The sequence below is a fragment of the Chaetodon auriga genome, chromosome 7 (genome assembly GCF_051107435.1).
Source record: "Chaetodon auriga isolate fChaAug3 chromosome 7, fChaAug3.hap1, whole genome shotgun sequence".
NCBI lineage: Eukaryota > Metazoa > Chordata > Actinopteri > Chaetodontiformes > Chaetodontidae > Chaetodon > Chaetodon auriga.
In genome coordinates this window covers 14,198,979-14,215,164 of record NC_135080.1, presented here as the reverse complement: position 1 = coordinate 14,215,164, position 16,186 = coordinate 14,198,979, and the positions used below count along the sequence as shown (strand labels likewise).

The 16,186-nt window shown below is 43.5% G+C and overlaps 1 protein-coding gene across 2 annotated transcripts in view; it reads left to right on the top strand.

The window, feature by feature from the left end:
• Window positions 1–16,186, top strand: part of arhgef17 (Rho guanine nucleotide exchange factor (GEF) 17) — a 59,064-nt gene that overhangs the window by 24,842 nt on the left and 18,036 nt on the right. For both annotated transcript variants that reach the window (XM_076734716.1, XM_076734715.1), the window contains exon 2: window positions 14,921–14,998. In XM_076734716.1, the coding sequence (XP_076590831.1) occupies window positions 14,921–14,998 (78 nt within the window). The remainder of the gene's footprint in view (window positions 1–14,920; window positions 14,999–16,186) is intronic.

The window sequence follows — 16,186 nt, the reverse complement described above, 5'->3', positions numbered from 1 at the left end:
GAGAAGGATAAAGAGGGGAAATGGAGAGAAATGGAGGGATAAGGGGGAGGAAGAGGGACAAGAAAGGGGGAGGAAGAAAGTGAAAAGTGAAGTATGAAGTGGGAAAGAGAGAGGCTGTCTTAATCCATAGGATGGTGTTTAGTCTCAGCTAAACTGTAGTATTATAACAGTACAATCTGCTGACTAACTGTCTGCTAAGTCAACTCGCCGTCTGCATTTCTCTCTTGCAGCTTTTTGCCATCACCTTTTTTCATGTCTGCCCCCCCACACTCTTAGTCTCAATCCACATATCACTGAGTGAGTGTGTGAAAGCATGTCCCAGTGCTGCTGAAGAAACATTAGCACTGTGTGCATCTTTTATGAAACACAGTTTCCTCCAAAATCCAGCTGACAGTCTCCTCAAGTTCCTTACTGGTGCATGTCCTAAAAATAACACCGTTTTTTGTAAGAAAAGGTTTTGTGAGGGAGGCAGAGTGAGAGATTATCAGAGGGAGGAAAAGATGGCAGAGGGTGGCAGAAAGGACAAACTGGGTGGGAGAGACAGAGACACAGAGAAGGTATTTCCGGAGTGGTGCTGGGGTTAAGACTAGTCTCTGTGGCTGATGGCTATCTCTGGATCCCAGTGCATTGTGGGATAGGTTTCTGGACAGGAAGTAGATTGGATGTCATCTTACTGGCTGCGGTAGGACTGGAGATCGAGGATGTAGAGTGGATCCAAGGCTCCTCCTGGCGTGTCCCTGTAATGCTGTCTGGTTGGACTCGGGTGTGTCCTGATAAAGTTCCTGTCAAGTTCCACTTGAATTTCAGAATAAGATGTAGTACACGTTGCCTACACGTTGTGAGAAAAATATTATGATCCCTGATCAGCATTCAAATTTTATGGCACATTAAGCAAAACCTTGAAAGTCTTTGAAAAGTCCTTAAACATCCAAGTGAATTCAAGAACCCTGAGTCAAACTGTGTTTAATGCAGCTTTGTGTGAGATATTTTTACTCCACTAAATCAAATGCAGTGTGCTGCTTTCATCCATTTACGTTTATTTTACAAATAAATACCTTAAAAATGTCATTTCATTATTACATTTGACTGGTGATTTGGCTTTAAATTGCATTTCTGACTCTCATGGTTTCTCTTCATCACTTCAGTTTGTTGCTCCGGCGATGTATCCGACCATCTCAGGTGTCTTCACGTGTGTTTGTCCATGTGTGTCAGAGCAGACGAATGTTCTTTGCTGCCTCCAACATGTGTGAGTGTGAGTGTGTGTGTTTGTGCATGTGTATATTAGCTCAAGCACCAATCTTGTCCTTGCCTCAGCCTCACCTCTCAGGGACAAAGGCTCTTTTCACAGCACATGTATCTCTCTCTCTCTCTCTCTCTCTCTCTCTCACACACACATCCACACACACACACACACACACACATCCACACTATCCCATAAGGGCGTATTTGGAGAGCAAGTATATCTGATTACCTGTGCTTTCTCTCTCTCTCTCTCTCTCTCTTTCTCTCTCTCCCTCTCTCTCTCTCTCTCACACACACACACACACACACACACACACACACACATGCTGCAGCTTAGACAACAATCACAGCTCTGTTAAGATACATTTGTTGTTTACTGTGCTTATTAAACTCTCTCTGTGTCCTCTGACAGCTGAGTTTTGCTAAGTAATGATTCACTCTTATCTTAATACACCAGTGCTCTTTATTTGAGGCCACAGGGCTCCTGAATGGATCCATTAATGCCCTGTCTAGAAATGTTCATCTGTGACCCTGTGACAGGAAGAAAAAATCATTATGTGCTGTAATGATTTTTGTAGTTTGACTACTGCCCCCTTGTGGATACTGTTTATGAATGTGTATATATCTAAATGCTTTTGTTAGTTACCTTGATGTACAAACAGCCACACATGCATCAAAACACAACATAAAGTGATTTTTACCTTGTATATGCAGAGTTTTAAACATGTTACTGGAAAAGTATTGAAGTATTGATACTTCTGTCAATCTTAATATATAAAGAGCAGTGGAGCAGAGAGAGGAATCGATGGATCAAACGCGGTGAATATGAAGAGACTGACCTCCCGTGTTGTAGGTAGAGGTGGGAATAATCTTTTTTCCCGGAATGATCCGTCATTTTCCTCTTATGCGGCACTGACAGAGCTCCACACACCTGCTGCAAACAAGCAAGCAAACACTCACACACACACGCACACACACACACCTGAATGACATGTGATGTTAGTGCATAAGGCATTTTTCAGTCTGTCCTACTTCATTTATTTTGTCTTTCAGTGTGTGTATGTGTGTGTTTGTACCGGTAACTGTATGAGGGTTGTTGTGATAAAGGCCAGATGGAAAACCGAACAAACACACACACACACACACACACACACACACACACACACCCACACAAACACACAAATGGTACAAGCTGTATACACAGGTGTGTGATGAGAAATCTGTTTTGATCTGTTTGGGCAGTCATGCGTCCACCTCTCCTAAGGTTACTCTCTCCGTCTCTCACACACACACAAACACACAGACACACACACCTGAGGACCAGCGGGTATGCTGACAGGTATCATCAGTCCTCCAACATGTTTATCTGTGGACTCACTCCAGACTGACTCAGTTTTAGTGGGGTGATATTGGCTCGGAGGCGGTAATACAGATGTCACATTAGCTGTCATTGAGCAGCCCTCAGTAACACTCGCTGACACAGACACAGGCGGAGCGGCTGAGCAAGAATTAAACCACACGCGCATTTCTGCGCAGGGTGGGGAGGAAATGCGAGGTTGAACCACGGCTGCAAATTCAGCCCACTCATGATCAGCCACATATGTGTATCTGGTGGTGTATCTGTGGTGTTCTGCTGTGTTTATTTAGAAATGCTGCTGAACGGGGCTCATGTCTCGAGAGCTGTTTCATCATAATTCATTGCTTCTGCCAATCCGCGTTGAACGTAAGAGAAGCACTCTAAGAGTTTCTAGAAAAGGAGGTGGGGATCTTTGGCGCGCGCGCGTGTGTGTGTGTGTGTGTGTGTGTGTGTGTGTGTGTGTGTGTCTGTGTGAATGTGCACCACTTGGAAATCTGGGTCAGGCAGCAACTGTATGAGCTGGTAAGTAATTCAGGGAGAACGCTCCATCTCCAGGCTGCCCACTTTTTCTGAATGTGTGCACATGCAGAAACACACACACGCACACACACTCACACACTATGGCTTTTTTTTCTTCACTACCTAGCAACTGCATTAGTCCAAAACAAAAGAGGAAGTGCTGAGGATGTGAGCACTCTGGAGTTGCTGTGGAAACAAGATGCTGTGGATAAGATGATGGTGACCTTTGTGCTCATATGCAGCTTGTGAGATAAGTCTGGTGACTTTCGTTTCTCAGAGATGTTCAAGAAAGAAACCAAACAAATAATCAGTTGATCCTACAACCTTAATTGTAGCCTTCTGCTTTGGTACACACATGGTGGCATTGTGGCCAGTTCTTGCGTAGTTAAAGGTCTTGACTTCACAATAGCGTCCTCAGTCGTATGAAGGGAGAAGAGAACACCTTTCTGTTTATTCTTCACTGAGCTTCAAAGCATCAGACATCAGAGGAAAGACATCAGTTTGACAGAGTTGGTGTTTACTATGGTCTGTATGTGTTTTACCCTCATGTTAAAAAGGACATACATGTATTGGACAGAGACAGAGACGACATGTATTCAGAATTTCAGCGCTCCAGCTCTGAACATGCCTGAGAGATTGTCATCTCTGATCTCTGTCACCAGACCTTCAAAACCATCTGTCGTTTCTATGGCCACAAGGATTAAAGGCCAATTTCCTGCCACAAGCTTGACCTTTAAATGTCCTTTTGTGACCTTTTTCTGTTGTCAGCATCTGATCTCTGTTGGAGAGAAAGAGCCCAACGTGTGCTTGGGTTTATTCGCAGGCTGAAAAAGACAAAAGCCACCTCATACAGTGCTTAACCTGAACGGCAGTAAAATGAACTGACTGTAGTGAAGTGCTCTGTATTGAGCTGGTGGACATCAGATCACTTCAAGCTTGTTATGTATTAATAGTTCATGGTGTGTTTTTAAAGCCACCGGTGCCTCTCTGTTTGTTTGCGAGCAGTTCAATACTAATGCAACCTTTTCGGTAAAACTGCAGTTTTGGTGCCTTCATGTTCGGGTCACACAGCTTGATTTTTCTTTTGTTTCTGTGTGTGTGTGTCTGTGAGCGTCGCCATGTGCGAGGGTGTGCTTACTCGCTGCTTGTTAATGTGGGCGCAGCATGTACTTTATGAATTGTTAAAACGGCGTACTGTCGGTTCTGCATGTTTTCGACCGTTTTAGACCACTTTATGCCGTCAGTTTGTAACAGGAAAACTGCTCCAAATAGTGATGGTTTTTATTGTGACTGCACAACCAAAACCATGTGATGAAAATATACTTTTATTCAGAAAATGTTTCCACTCATGAAAACCGAAAATTGTCACATAAAGCCAGTAGTCAAATGGGGTTGCAACAGTATGAGATTTTCACTGTGTGATGAAAGAGCCCAAAGGTTTCAGAACATATCACCATTTCACAGTAACAGGGTTTACCATACTACACAATTATTATTATTATTACAATGATGTTGTTATTATAGTTATTTAATGACTCATAAAGAATGCAAACAAAAAGGTTTATTGGGTTGAACAAACTCTTTTTTATAATTTCACTTAAATAAGTCCAGACCGACATGAAACTAGATATAAGCTTGAAATATAAAGTTAAATATACCAATTTGGTAGAATTCAAAAGCATGGATAGTAAAAGATGGTCCTGACACTCTTGCTCGCTGTTGTCATGCTTATCTTTGGACTGCTGTCTGTAGAAATAGAGGAGACAGAAAGGAGATTTTCAATCAAATCTGTATTTCCCAACGCGGCGTTTAACTGCAGTGTGAACTTCAGACAGTGCAGTCGTCGAATCATTGGCACTGTGTGTGACATTAAGGAGGTGTTGTCATGGCAGATGGGACATTTAAAGGGAGACGGATGGATGGACGGCTCTGTCATGCTCCCCCTTCTCGCACTTCAATCGATTATTTACGGGGGGGATTGGTCGGGTCTGGCTGAGCTGAGCTCCGCGAGCGTCTGCCCTGCCTGCTGTCTCGCATTATACACACCCAAAGGGGGAGGGCTATGACACACTCACACACACACACACCCACACACACACTTTTTTTTTTTCCCTCCACTGTTGTCCACACACACCGCGACATGCACTCCGATCTTGCTTACATCATCCAAGCAGAAGAAACAGATCGGACACCCATGCGTACACGCTGAAGTGCGCTCCTTTGCCTCTCACAATACGGTGTGTGTGCTGCATGACACACGCGCGGTGACAAGCAGTGCAGCCGAGCATACCTCCTCCAGAACAGACGCACACTTTGACACAGGCTGAAGGCACAAGACTGAATCTATGGCAGAGAGGAGAATTTGCAGAGAGGTTTTATTTCTGAAGGACTGAATTATTTAAAAGCATTTGTTGCAAGAAGAGGAGCGACAACTGGGAGGAACATGTTTATTTAATGTTGTGAATAAGAGGAAAGGCGGCGGTTCTCTCGACCCTCAGGTGCGCTGCTCTTATCCGACGTTACTCTGCAGACATGAAGACTTTGTGTGAGTAATCAAACCGATAAAAATCCAGCAGGTGTTCTCCGGCGGTTTCGTGTGCGTGTCTATGTGCCAAACTGAGCGTGCGTTCAGGTGCACGGAGCGTTCCGTATGCTTCAGATGGTTCGAACCCTAGCCCAGTTCAGCATCGCTCTGGAGGAAATGAATGAGAATGGAGAGAATACAGGGGATGAAGGAGGTGGAGGAGAGAGAGATGGAGGAGGAGGAGGAGAAGAAGTGGTGGACAGAGATGCTGTGGATCAGCTCCGAAACAACAACAACAGGAATGGGAACTCCAGCGGGACTTTGAATGGGAATGGACTATGTGCTGGAAGCCCTAACGGAGAGGTAGACCAGTGTTTTCTTTTCTTTGTAGTGTGTGTGTGTGTGTGTGTGTGTGTGTGTGTGTGGTGTGCTGTCGTGCACCTTTGTTGCATATCTAGGACATATCAACTACCAGTCCACGTAAATTTAGATTTCACTCCATCCAGCCTCCTCTTTGATTGTATCTTCTCCTCTTCTTGCTCTTCTTCTGTAAATCCCATTTTTCTTTAAATTCTCATTTATTTTCCCCATTTTTCTGCATTTCCTTCCTTATTGCAACTCATCCCCTTGCTTTAATATGTCTGTCTTCCTTTGATAATGTCTCTTTCTTCAGATCCTCCTCTCTCTGTCTCTGTCTATAATAGAATTAGAGCTGAGTGAATCACACGATTAGTTATAACACCTACTGTCACAAGCACTCTGTAGCCTCACTGTCTGTCCATCTACACTCCTCCTCTCGCTGCCCAGTGTTTTGATGATCTTTGCGGTACCGTAGCGGCGCCTAACGTGTCCATAGTAGGGTTTCCTTTTTGCGTGTTAGTCACACACCTCATGCTCGAGTTATGTATGCTTGAGTGGGAGCAGAATCAACAAACATGCTTTGGATTACATCCACACGTGTGAATGCACAAACTCGTGCATACTGTAGACATAATGTAGCTGCTGTAGTTCTGCTAATCTCAACACCCAGACTGTTAATCCACACTGAGCAATGAAATGTATTTGTGTGTAACTTTCTTTGGTCTTTCAGGTCTGTAGGGCCTGTGGTTTCATCGCTGCTGAATCTTTGGATTATTTTCAATTAGTGTTTTGGTCCATAAAATATCAAAACACAGGAGAAATGTCTTGTCTTCTCTAAACCCTGAAGATATTTTTATTAAATATTGTAAAAGAGTACGAAAACCAGAGAATATTCACATTAGACAGACATACTTGCTTTTAAAAAATCCATTAAACTGACTGAATAATTGCCTGTTAATCAACAAATCAGTTTGACTATCAGCAATTTTACGTAACACAGCGTAAGTAGAAAACACTCATTGTTTTGTTCGCCCCATTTGTGGTATTGATTAAGAAAATCTTGAAGAGGAGGAGAGCTCCTTGCACACCTTAACGCTGATTATTTTATGAACCGATTGTGTGAATGAGAGGTGAGACCAATGTGTGGAAAGGGAAGAGTAGGATAAGAGTTTGGAGAGGAAAGAGATGGAAGAGGTGATGATGATGGAGGAGCTGGGAGGCAGATCAATATGTGCGTGTGCCTGAAAGAGAGAGAAAACTATTCATCAGTGGAGAGTAGGTCAGAGCAGTCTGTGACCTGCAAATGACAATTAAGGAGCACATATAGACACACGCAGGCTGTTGCCTACATCTGCACGCCAGAATTATGTAAGACCGCTGAAAGGCAGAAGCTTGAGGAAGGAGTGAAGGATGAGACTCGTTCACTCTAAAGAATGCCATCCGGAAGGTGAAGATCAGTCTGTTTCACAGAGGTGTGTGGCTGAACAGAGGGAGAGACAGGTGATGAGGATGCTGTCTCTTTAGGCTGCCTGTTGCTGCTTTCGCCAGGCTGTTGCCAGGGGATACAGTCATCGGTGGTGGTGGTGGTGGTGGGGGGGGGGGGGGGTGAAGGCAGCAGGGGTGGAGAGGTGTGACGACAGCGAGGAGATGAGAGAGGAAAGAGCTGTTCCTGATGCTTTTGATGAAATAACTTCTGCTCAGACCTCCGGACTAAAGGCAGTGTTTTTATACTGAAGATGTCACACACACACACGGCGTGTTGTGCTGATACTGACACACATGTTCAGAAATTTGTCCACGTGCAAAGATGAGGAAGTGAAAGAAACTCCGGGTGGTTACTGCCTCTGTCTTTACATTTGGGTTTTTATACAGTTCAAACAAACAAGATAGATCCTGTTTATTAAAGACTTGGTAAGTAGATTTTGTTGCTGTGTGTTTCCAGTCTGTATGCTAAGCTAAGCTAACCTGCTGCTGACTGTAGGTTCATATTCAGTGCACAGACTGGGAGGAGAGTGGTATCCATCTTCTCATCTAACTCTCTCCAAGAAAGCTAATAAGAAATTTTCTAAGATAACCCATTGTAAACTCACAAAGGTGATTTTGATTGTTTTGACCAGTTAAAGCTTCTCTCAGGACTGTGTGGGCGTATACAGACTGCGTTTGATTGACATCTCCCTCCCTCGTCTATTAGCTTTGTTGCGGCTGTTGGGGCGGGACAAAATTACATGTTTTTGAGACGTTCCTCTAACTAAGAGACAGGGCAAACAAAAATAAACAGCGGCAAAACATAACCTTGTTGGCAATACATAATTATTAGTGAGCAGCCTGTGCTGCATGAAGCTGTCAGTGATGTAGCGGCTGTCTTTGCAGCTGTGCCCCAGTCTTTTTGTTGGCGGCTCAGGTCACAGAAATAAAGAAAGTGACCTACAAAACATTTGATTGCACAAAATTGAAAGCAGCTGCAGCACTTAAACAGAGGATTTGGGAATTTCAGTCCTTCACAAGTAAAATATCACTTTTGGTTGCAAATTTGTCTGAACAGAAGTGGTGCTGGATGGAAAGTTATTTTTCTATCCAATAAGGAATTCATAAAATTCTACAATTAAACATGAGTGGCATCAGTTTTGTCTCATTTAGCAGCACTCAAACACCAAAGTGTGGCTTTGTCAGACTATAAAGAACAAAACTGCAGGAACAGTTTTATAAAAACATGTATTCCGCAGCATAAAATCCCAGAGAAATTGCAAAACTGAGTACAAAAAAAAAGCAACAAAACATTGCTTTCTTTCGCTTTTGTCTGCTGTGGACTGCAGAGCTGCCGACAAAGACACAAACTCAGGACGTAGTTCGACAAACGTCATGAGCTTTGCTACATGAAACTGAAATAATGCTCAAGTCAAACACTGCGCTCTGCCGCTGGGGAATGCCGTCTTTACTATGCTGTAATGTTTGGCTGCAGTCGTGGGGAATAACTTACTTTATGGACCCCCTGCGACCACACCATAATCAAGACACCGGAGCGATGTCTGAAAGAGTGACGTGCTGAATCCCCTGGAGCCGTCTGTCCTGTCACATTTAACACTGTGCCCCGAGCTACAACCCTGACTACCAAGTGAACTTAATGTTTGAGAGAAAAGAATAATAACGCACGTATGAGAGACTATCGCACACTTGATCTTTGTGCGTGTGTGTTATCTCAAGACTTGCTGGTCTGAAAAATGGGTGTATGAGGGATATTAAATGTAGGAGATGAGATACAAGCGGATTTTTTTAAAGTGTAAAATAATAGATTGATTACAAGGATACTTCAGTAACAGTGTGTGTTCTGTTTATACTTTATGTAAGTAAAGCAACATACCATAACAGGAGGAGCTTCCCACATAATCAGCAAAAGCGTAGGACATGGCAGATGAAAGTTCAGAAATTATGTGCGGTTTTAGATGTTTCTTAAGGTTTCAGCTCAGTACATTTTTTTTGGTAGTACGTAAGCAAACAAACAGACTTTCACAGATTCATATTTTGTGAAATTCACCATTCATTCCCTGCAAATGTGGAGAGAAAGGTTGTTTTGTTAAAGCAGAGTAGATCCGTATCAGACGGGACCAGGTGCAACATGAACTCATCTCTGATGCGTTCAGTCCACCATCCGAACGTGTTCCACACAAAACAACAGCAGCCTGTACCTGTCAGGCTTTGTCAGTGGTCGAGATGACGACAGCGACTTTCCCTGAGACAGAACTAGGCTGTGATTGCTGTCAGGCAAAGTGTGGGGACACCTGCCCAGTGTCCTGCCCTGGTCCAACCTGCTCGAACCCCCGCTGATGTGGAGGATGGCTGGATGGTGCTCAGAGGACCTGGCCTGTCACTCCTGTAGCGGCATTGTGTCAGAAATGATGGCTGCATGTCATGTAGCTGCGTTAGCTTCATTCATGGCTGACTGGGACACTGAAGAGGACTGTAGCTAGCATTAATGCTCTTAGTGACGCCTGTGCTTGTGCTCATTAAACTCATGTTAGACATATGTCAGCTTTGCTCCCTCCCGTCACCTCTCTCATGACTTTTTAAGGTATTCCCTATCAGTTACAATAACACTGTACTTCCAGAAGTAATTGATTAGCTGTGTGGATATAAAGACTTTGATAAAATAAAGCCTGACCAGGCAAAAAACACCAGTCATCATATACGTTGCTCACAAACCCCCCAGGCTAGTCAAACTTATATTTGGAAGAAACAAACAGATGTTAACAGTAAAGCTATTACTCAAACTGTCTTGGTTTAAACTTTGTGGTTTGACTTTGACCCTCAGTACTTAGAGTAGCTCGCCCTGTCGTACCACAATATGACCAAATTTGTGTCAAATCGCGATTATTTATCTTTACAGGAAGTGAAAATATTTGACTGCAAGAATGAAAATAAATGATATGAGCGGACTCGTCAGCGTCGTGAGCAGGACTCACGAGAATGAAACAGCAAACAGTGACTCATGCTGTGTCATCGTAGCACCACAGTGTCGGTGTTGTTTGGTGTGGACTCAGTCTGGACTGACAGGGTCCTCCAGACTTCAGCTTTGCTGGGAGAGACCAGCCTTTCCTGTGGCCTTTCAGCCTCTCAGCTGGGGTTACTATGGTAACCCTGCTAGCAAAATGAAAGTGGCATTCCTTGCATAATTTCACCATGTCCCGAAGTGTGTGCGTGCGTGTGTGTGTGATCTAATAAAGACGACAGGCACAGAACAGAGGAACATTCCTGTTTCCACCAAAGTTCTGCTCTGGTTTCGCCTCGTTGTCACACACGTGTTGCTCCCCGTCTTCTTGCTGTCGGCCATACGTTCAGCATCAGCCGCACAGCCCTCTGAGGATCACAGTCATTCCCACGCTGCGCACGTGCTTATTGATCTGGACTGTAATGAAAGCGGTTCATTTAAGAAGTTTGTTTTTGTCGAGTTAATGTCAAAATTAAGATTCCAGTTAGGCGGTCGTGATTAAGAAGGAGTGGATCTGCATTTGTTAATCTGATCAGCGTAAATGAGGTTTAATTTGTATGAGACATTCATGCAGAGGCAGCTCTGTTTTGTTAAAGAGGTGGCTTTGTCTGGTTGTGTATTTTCAGCAACACATATGCAACTGAATAATCTTAGAAATATTCCAAGAATAGTGTAGGAATACTGCAGGCAGCAGGGTCTCTGTGATTCTCTCGCTCTTCTGCGACTACACGTCGCTACTTGTCACTTTGAAGGTGACGCTACTTTATAGAGTATACAGGCTCTAATATAGAATAGAATTAAGTATTTATAGTATGTAGTTGAGAGAATATTGTAGGTCCACGGTGAAACTGACAGAAGGGTGGGACTGAGAGAAAAAGGAGCAGTTACGAATCTGTCTGCTCCATCAGCACCACGGACAGCACCACAGATTCATCAATACAGCACAGTTAGGATACTGATACTTCAGAGTCGTGGTCGGGGCCATAGATCCTGACGTGCACAAACTTCTGTCAGATAAAGGATCAATGAGTCAGTCAGACTAGACCTACACATTCAACTGAACAGCCCCTCTGCCCCTGCACTCTCTCTGCTACGAGGGGATGGGGGGGGGGGGGGGAGGCAGGTCAGCGAGGGGGATGCATTTTGGTCATTTTGCTAACAAGAGGGATGGCACCTCCTTCCTCAGATTGCCTACTACATACGCTGTATGCTACATAAATGCTGCAGAGAGTACAAGGACTTATCAGACCAACTCTCATTTGAGACAACACTGCTGCAGGTCTGAAGACATACAGTGCTGTTACTGTCTGCATCTGCTCTCACACCATTCTCAACAATCATCTGGTGATCATTGATTGTAAGAGTGCTGAGAGCCAGATGGCAAATGAAGATTATGATCAATTATTTTAACTCATTCATGAAATATGAAAAGGTTTGCTGCTTATTTCTAACAATAATTAATCAGTAGTAGAACTTCTCTGTGTTACACACTTGTATATTGAAGGTTTATATTTGAAGGTGTCACCCTTGGGGTCCAATTATGATGGCATGATTCACGATTTTCTGACATAGTATCGACATTAAATTGATCAATAAAAATACTAACTTGATATATTAAATTAAATCCAATTAATCAAAATGACTGAAATTCTTTTCAGCTTTCTCTCTTTTCACATCTTTCATTTTGGTGCAGCACCAAAATGATGAAAGCCGGGTTTGAAGCCAGTCCGTTTAGATTAGCAGATGTGACATTAACCCAGAAAATCATCAACTAAAGTTTGACTTCCCATTGATAAAAGTCAAGTTAAACAGCCCTTGAGAAACTGGGATTCAGATTCACTGCTGTTTGCTGGGAGCCAAGATGATTTTGGACCAGACGAGTGTCTCCATTTGGATGGTAATTGGGGAACAGAAAGGGATGATTGCTGTGGTGTTGTGCATTCCCTCTTCACTCATGTGTAGCCCTGTATTTACTCCACTGTGTTGTGTTTGTGTTTATATCTCCGGCAGAGTAGACTTGGACTGAATCCCTCACTCTGCGAAGGAGCAACAGCGTTGATCTTAATGAAAAAGTATTTGACGAAAGAAATGCGTCAGTGCACACTTTTTACCTCGTTTTAGAAGTTTTCCACTCACAGTCACGTCCATGCACATTCACTCTTCACACACACACACACACACACACAGTGTCACACACCACCTTTCACCCTCCGGTGGTACCCCACAGTGCCCCTGGGATCCATTCAGATGCCAAACAGTAAACATGGCCTTTCTGGGAAGTCATTGTTACAGTTATTTATAGGGCACAGTGGTGCTGCCAGAGGGGAGCAGGGGAAGAAGGAAAAAAATCCTCCTCTGTATATTTTTGTGGCTCTGCATGTGTGTGTGTGTGTGTGTGTGTGTGTGAGAGAGAGAGAGAGAGAGAGAGCGAGAGAGAGAGAGAGAGAGACATTGTGGTTACACTGTATATGCACCATAGGGTTTTTGCCTGTGGCTCCTGCTGATATTTATATATATTTATTTAAGTCATGTTTGGTCCCAGTGTATTTTGGGAGTCTCCCCTGAGACCCCTGAGACCCCTGAGATAATATGTCTGACTTGTTCCATGATCATTATACTCCCCCTTGTTATTCTCCCACCTCTCTCTCTCTCTGCCTCACACACACACACACACACACACACACACACACACACACACACACACACAGCCTGTCTCAAGTGATGGCAAAGACTTCATCACAGTATAACCGGAGAAAGTGATGGAGTGCCTCTTCATAGCATAAATATTTCAATCGTTACCACTAAATGTTTTGGAGGGAAGCTCGCGAAAAACTGTATTTTAGCTGCTTCTGATTAAGTTTAACAAGTCACCCGCTGATTTTGATTCATCCCACAGTGTTAAAGAGTCAAACGTAGAAACAAGGAAAATTATCTTGTCCTTTTAGATTTGATTTTCTTCGCGTGCATCCGTAAACCATGAGTCATTGTTAAAATGAACCGCTGAGTCATGCTTTGAGTCTGTGGACTTCCTGGCCTCGGTGACCTTTAATCCGGTTGTGTGTGTGTGTGTGTGTGTATATATCTGTGTGTCTGTGTGTGTGTGTGTGTGTGTGTGTGTGTGTGTGTGTGTGTGTGTGTGTGTGTGTGTGCGTGTCTGTGTATGTGTGTTGTTGCAAAGGATACATGCAGATGTGGAAACAGGAGTTTTAAAATGCCAGAAAGACGAGAGGTAACAGCTGAGTGTTTTTTAGGTTATTTTTCACTTCAGTTCGTATCAGCAGTGAAAGAAAATACCATATAAAGTTACGTTTCAGTAATTCTTCTCCTGCTTCCTCATACTTCATTCCACTGTCTCCTTATCTAGCTTTTATAGACTGCAAGACGTCTGCTGTAAATTGTTGCTTTAATGCCAACAACATTAAGGGATGTTTCCATCCGTTGATACCACCGACTGTAGCAGTTTGGGGGTTTAGAAACTAAGTTCCTGCAGTGTGTGTGTGTGTGTGTGTGCGTGTGCGTGTCTGTGTGTGTTCAAAATCAGGCCGACTACATGACTTCTGCCTCAAGGTTTTTGATGCATATACCAATCTTTAAATCATTTTCCATTTTGCCGTCATACAGCCTAATACAGCAGCTGTGAGACACACAGGGTTGCATCTTATGAAGGAATCAAGACGACGGTTATTCAAGCATTAAACGGTGAACAAAATATAACAAGGTCGTCCCCCTTTAGGGCGACACAAAGATGGAGTTTCACCGATAATGACTTGATCCTGGTTTCTTATTGTACACACGAGTCTTCATTAATTTATGCTGGACACATAGACAACATGTAGGAGTCTCATGGGTAAACCCACCTGACTACACCTTTTGCATGGAGAAAGTTGGTTAAAGCAAGATGCAGACGTCAGATTGTTTATTCGTTGTTGCCTTAAATGGCTAGGTTTACAGTGAAGCTGCAGGACACACGTGTAGGAGACAAGAGGGATGTGATGTGTAACAAAGGTTCCTGATGGGGATCAAACCAAAGGTGTTGCAGTTATGTGATGTGTGTTATGCACTAGGCCATCACAGAAGTGTGCATTAAAAAAAAACAAAACAAAACATTAATTCACAACTGGAGAATTAGATCCTGCAATCTGTGTGCTGTCTGAAACAGAAACATTACAAACTGGACTTAATTAAAGCTTTAAGACTTTTCAAGGTTTTTCAAGGTCACTGTGTCTTACAAAAAGGTTGATTCCAGTTTACTATATTCCAACATGTCGGTCCATATTTGACTCAATAACATTGTTTAATCTGAGTTACAGTGCACACTCTTTCTGCCCAGCCTATAGAGTACACATGACACATCGTGACACATCAACAGGAAATGTCTCTTCATATGATAAATCTAAGCACAGTGATGATCGACCTCCTTCTTCTTTCTTGACAGGACATGAGGAAACATGTGATGATGACCCTCTTGGACACAGAGCAGTCATATGTGGAGTCACTACGCACTCTCATTCAGGTAACACACACACACACACACACACACACACACACACACATTCTCATAGAGCACATACACACAGTTCACTGCAGACATTCTTACATCTCTGGTCTAATAAGTGAGTAATGTTCGCTGACAGACACACACTGTGTAATTGAGTGTTTTATCATCACACACACAAACACACTCACACACACATATATGTGCGCTCGCACACAGACAAACACACTGTTGTGGATTCACAGATTGCTGAGGACATGAATAACAAGTGTAGGTAACAAAGGTGTTATGTAATCCCCTTATAGTCATTCATCCTGTCAGGCTAATCTGCTAACCCCATCACATCTCACTGTCCTCAGCATTATCCGCCCGCCCACACACACACACACACACACACACACACACACACACACACACACACACACACACACACACATCACACCTGTATCCCACACATATCTCTATTCCAGCAGCTAACTAACCTTTACCCCAAATCTTAGCCGCATCCCTCTCTGTCACATTCACACACTCCTCACCTTCCCTACCTGTTATCACCTGGTTGTATAACCTGTCACCATTGGCTGTATGTGGGTGAGCAGTGTGTGTGCCTGCACACATCTTTGTATCTGTGCGTGTGTGTATGTCCCACATACACACTGGCTTTTCTGTGCTCTTACCTATGCATGTGTGTTTCTGTGTGTGTGTGTGTGTATGTGTGGCCACAAAGTGAATAATCCGAGGATGTGTTCCCATGGCGACACAGGGAAAGTAAGTGTTTCCACGGTGACTGCAGTGAAAGTGCAGATCCCTGAAGGAGGGTGTCAGATGTTGTTCAGCTGAGACAGCTCCACAGCGGCGCCATCCAAAGTTGAAATGTGACTCTTTGCACTTTCTGTTTTGGGGACTTGGGAAAGTTTCTGTGAATAGATTAGTCAGCTGAGGTCCGACCAGATATAGTACCCTGTCTGACACGAATCAGTGTTTTCATAAAAACAATGGCTCAGATGCCTTGATGTACCTAAGAGGTGTTGCACAGTGACAAACAGTAGCCAAAACAATGTTTCACCCTTGTTTTACTTTCTGAAGCGTCTCTACACAACAACTCAGACATCATCAGTTTGTACAGTAGAGTATTCGAGTCATGATGACTTATGTAGCGATCACACTTCATCCTCTCTCTTTGTCACCATCCTGAGCATCTCCTCT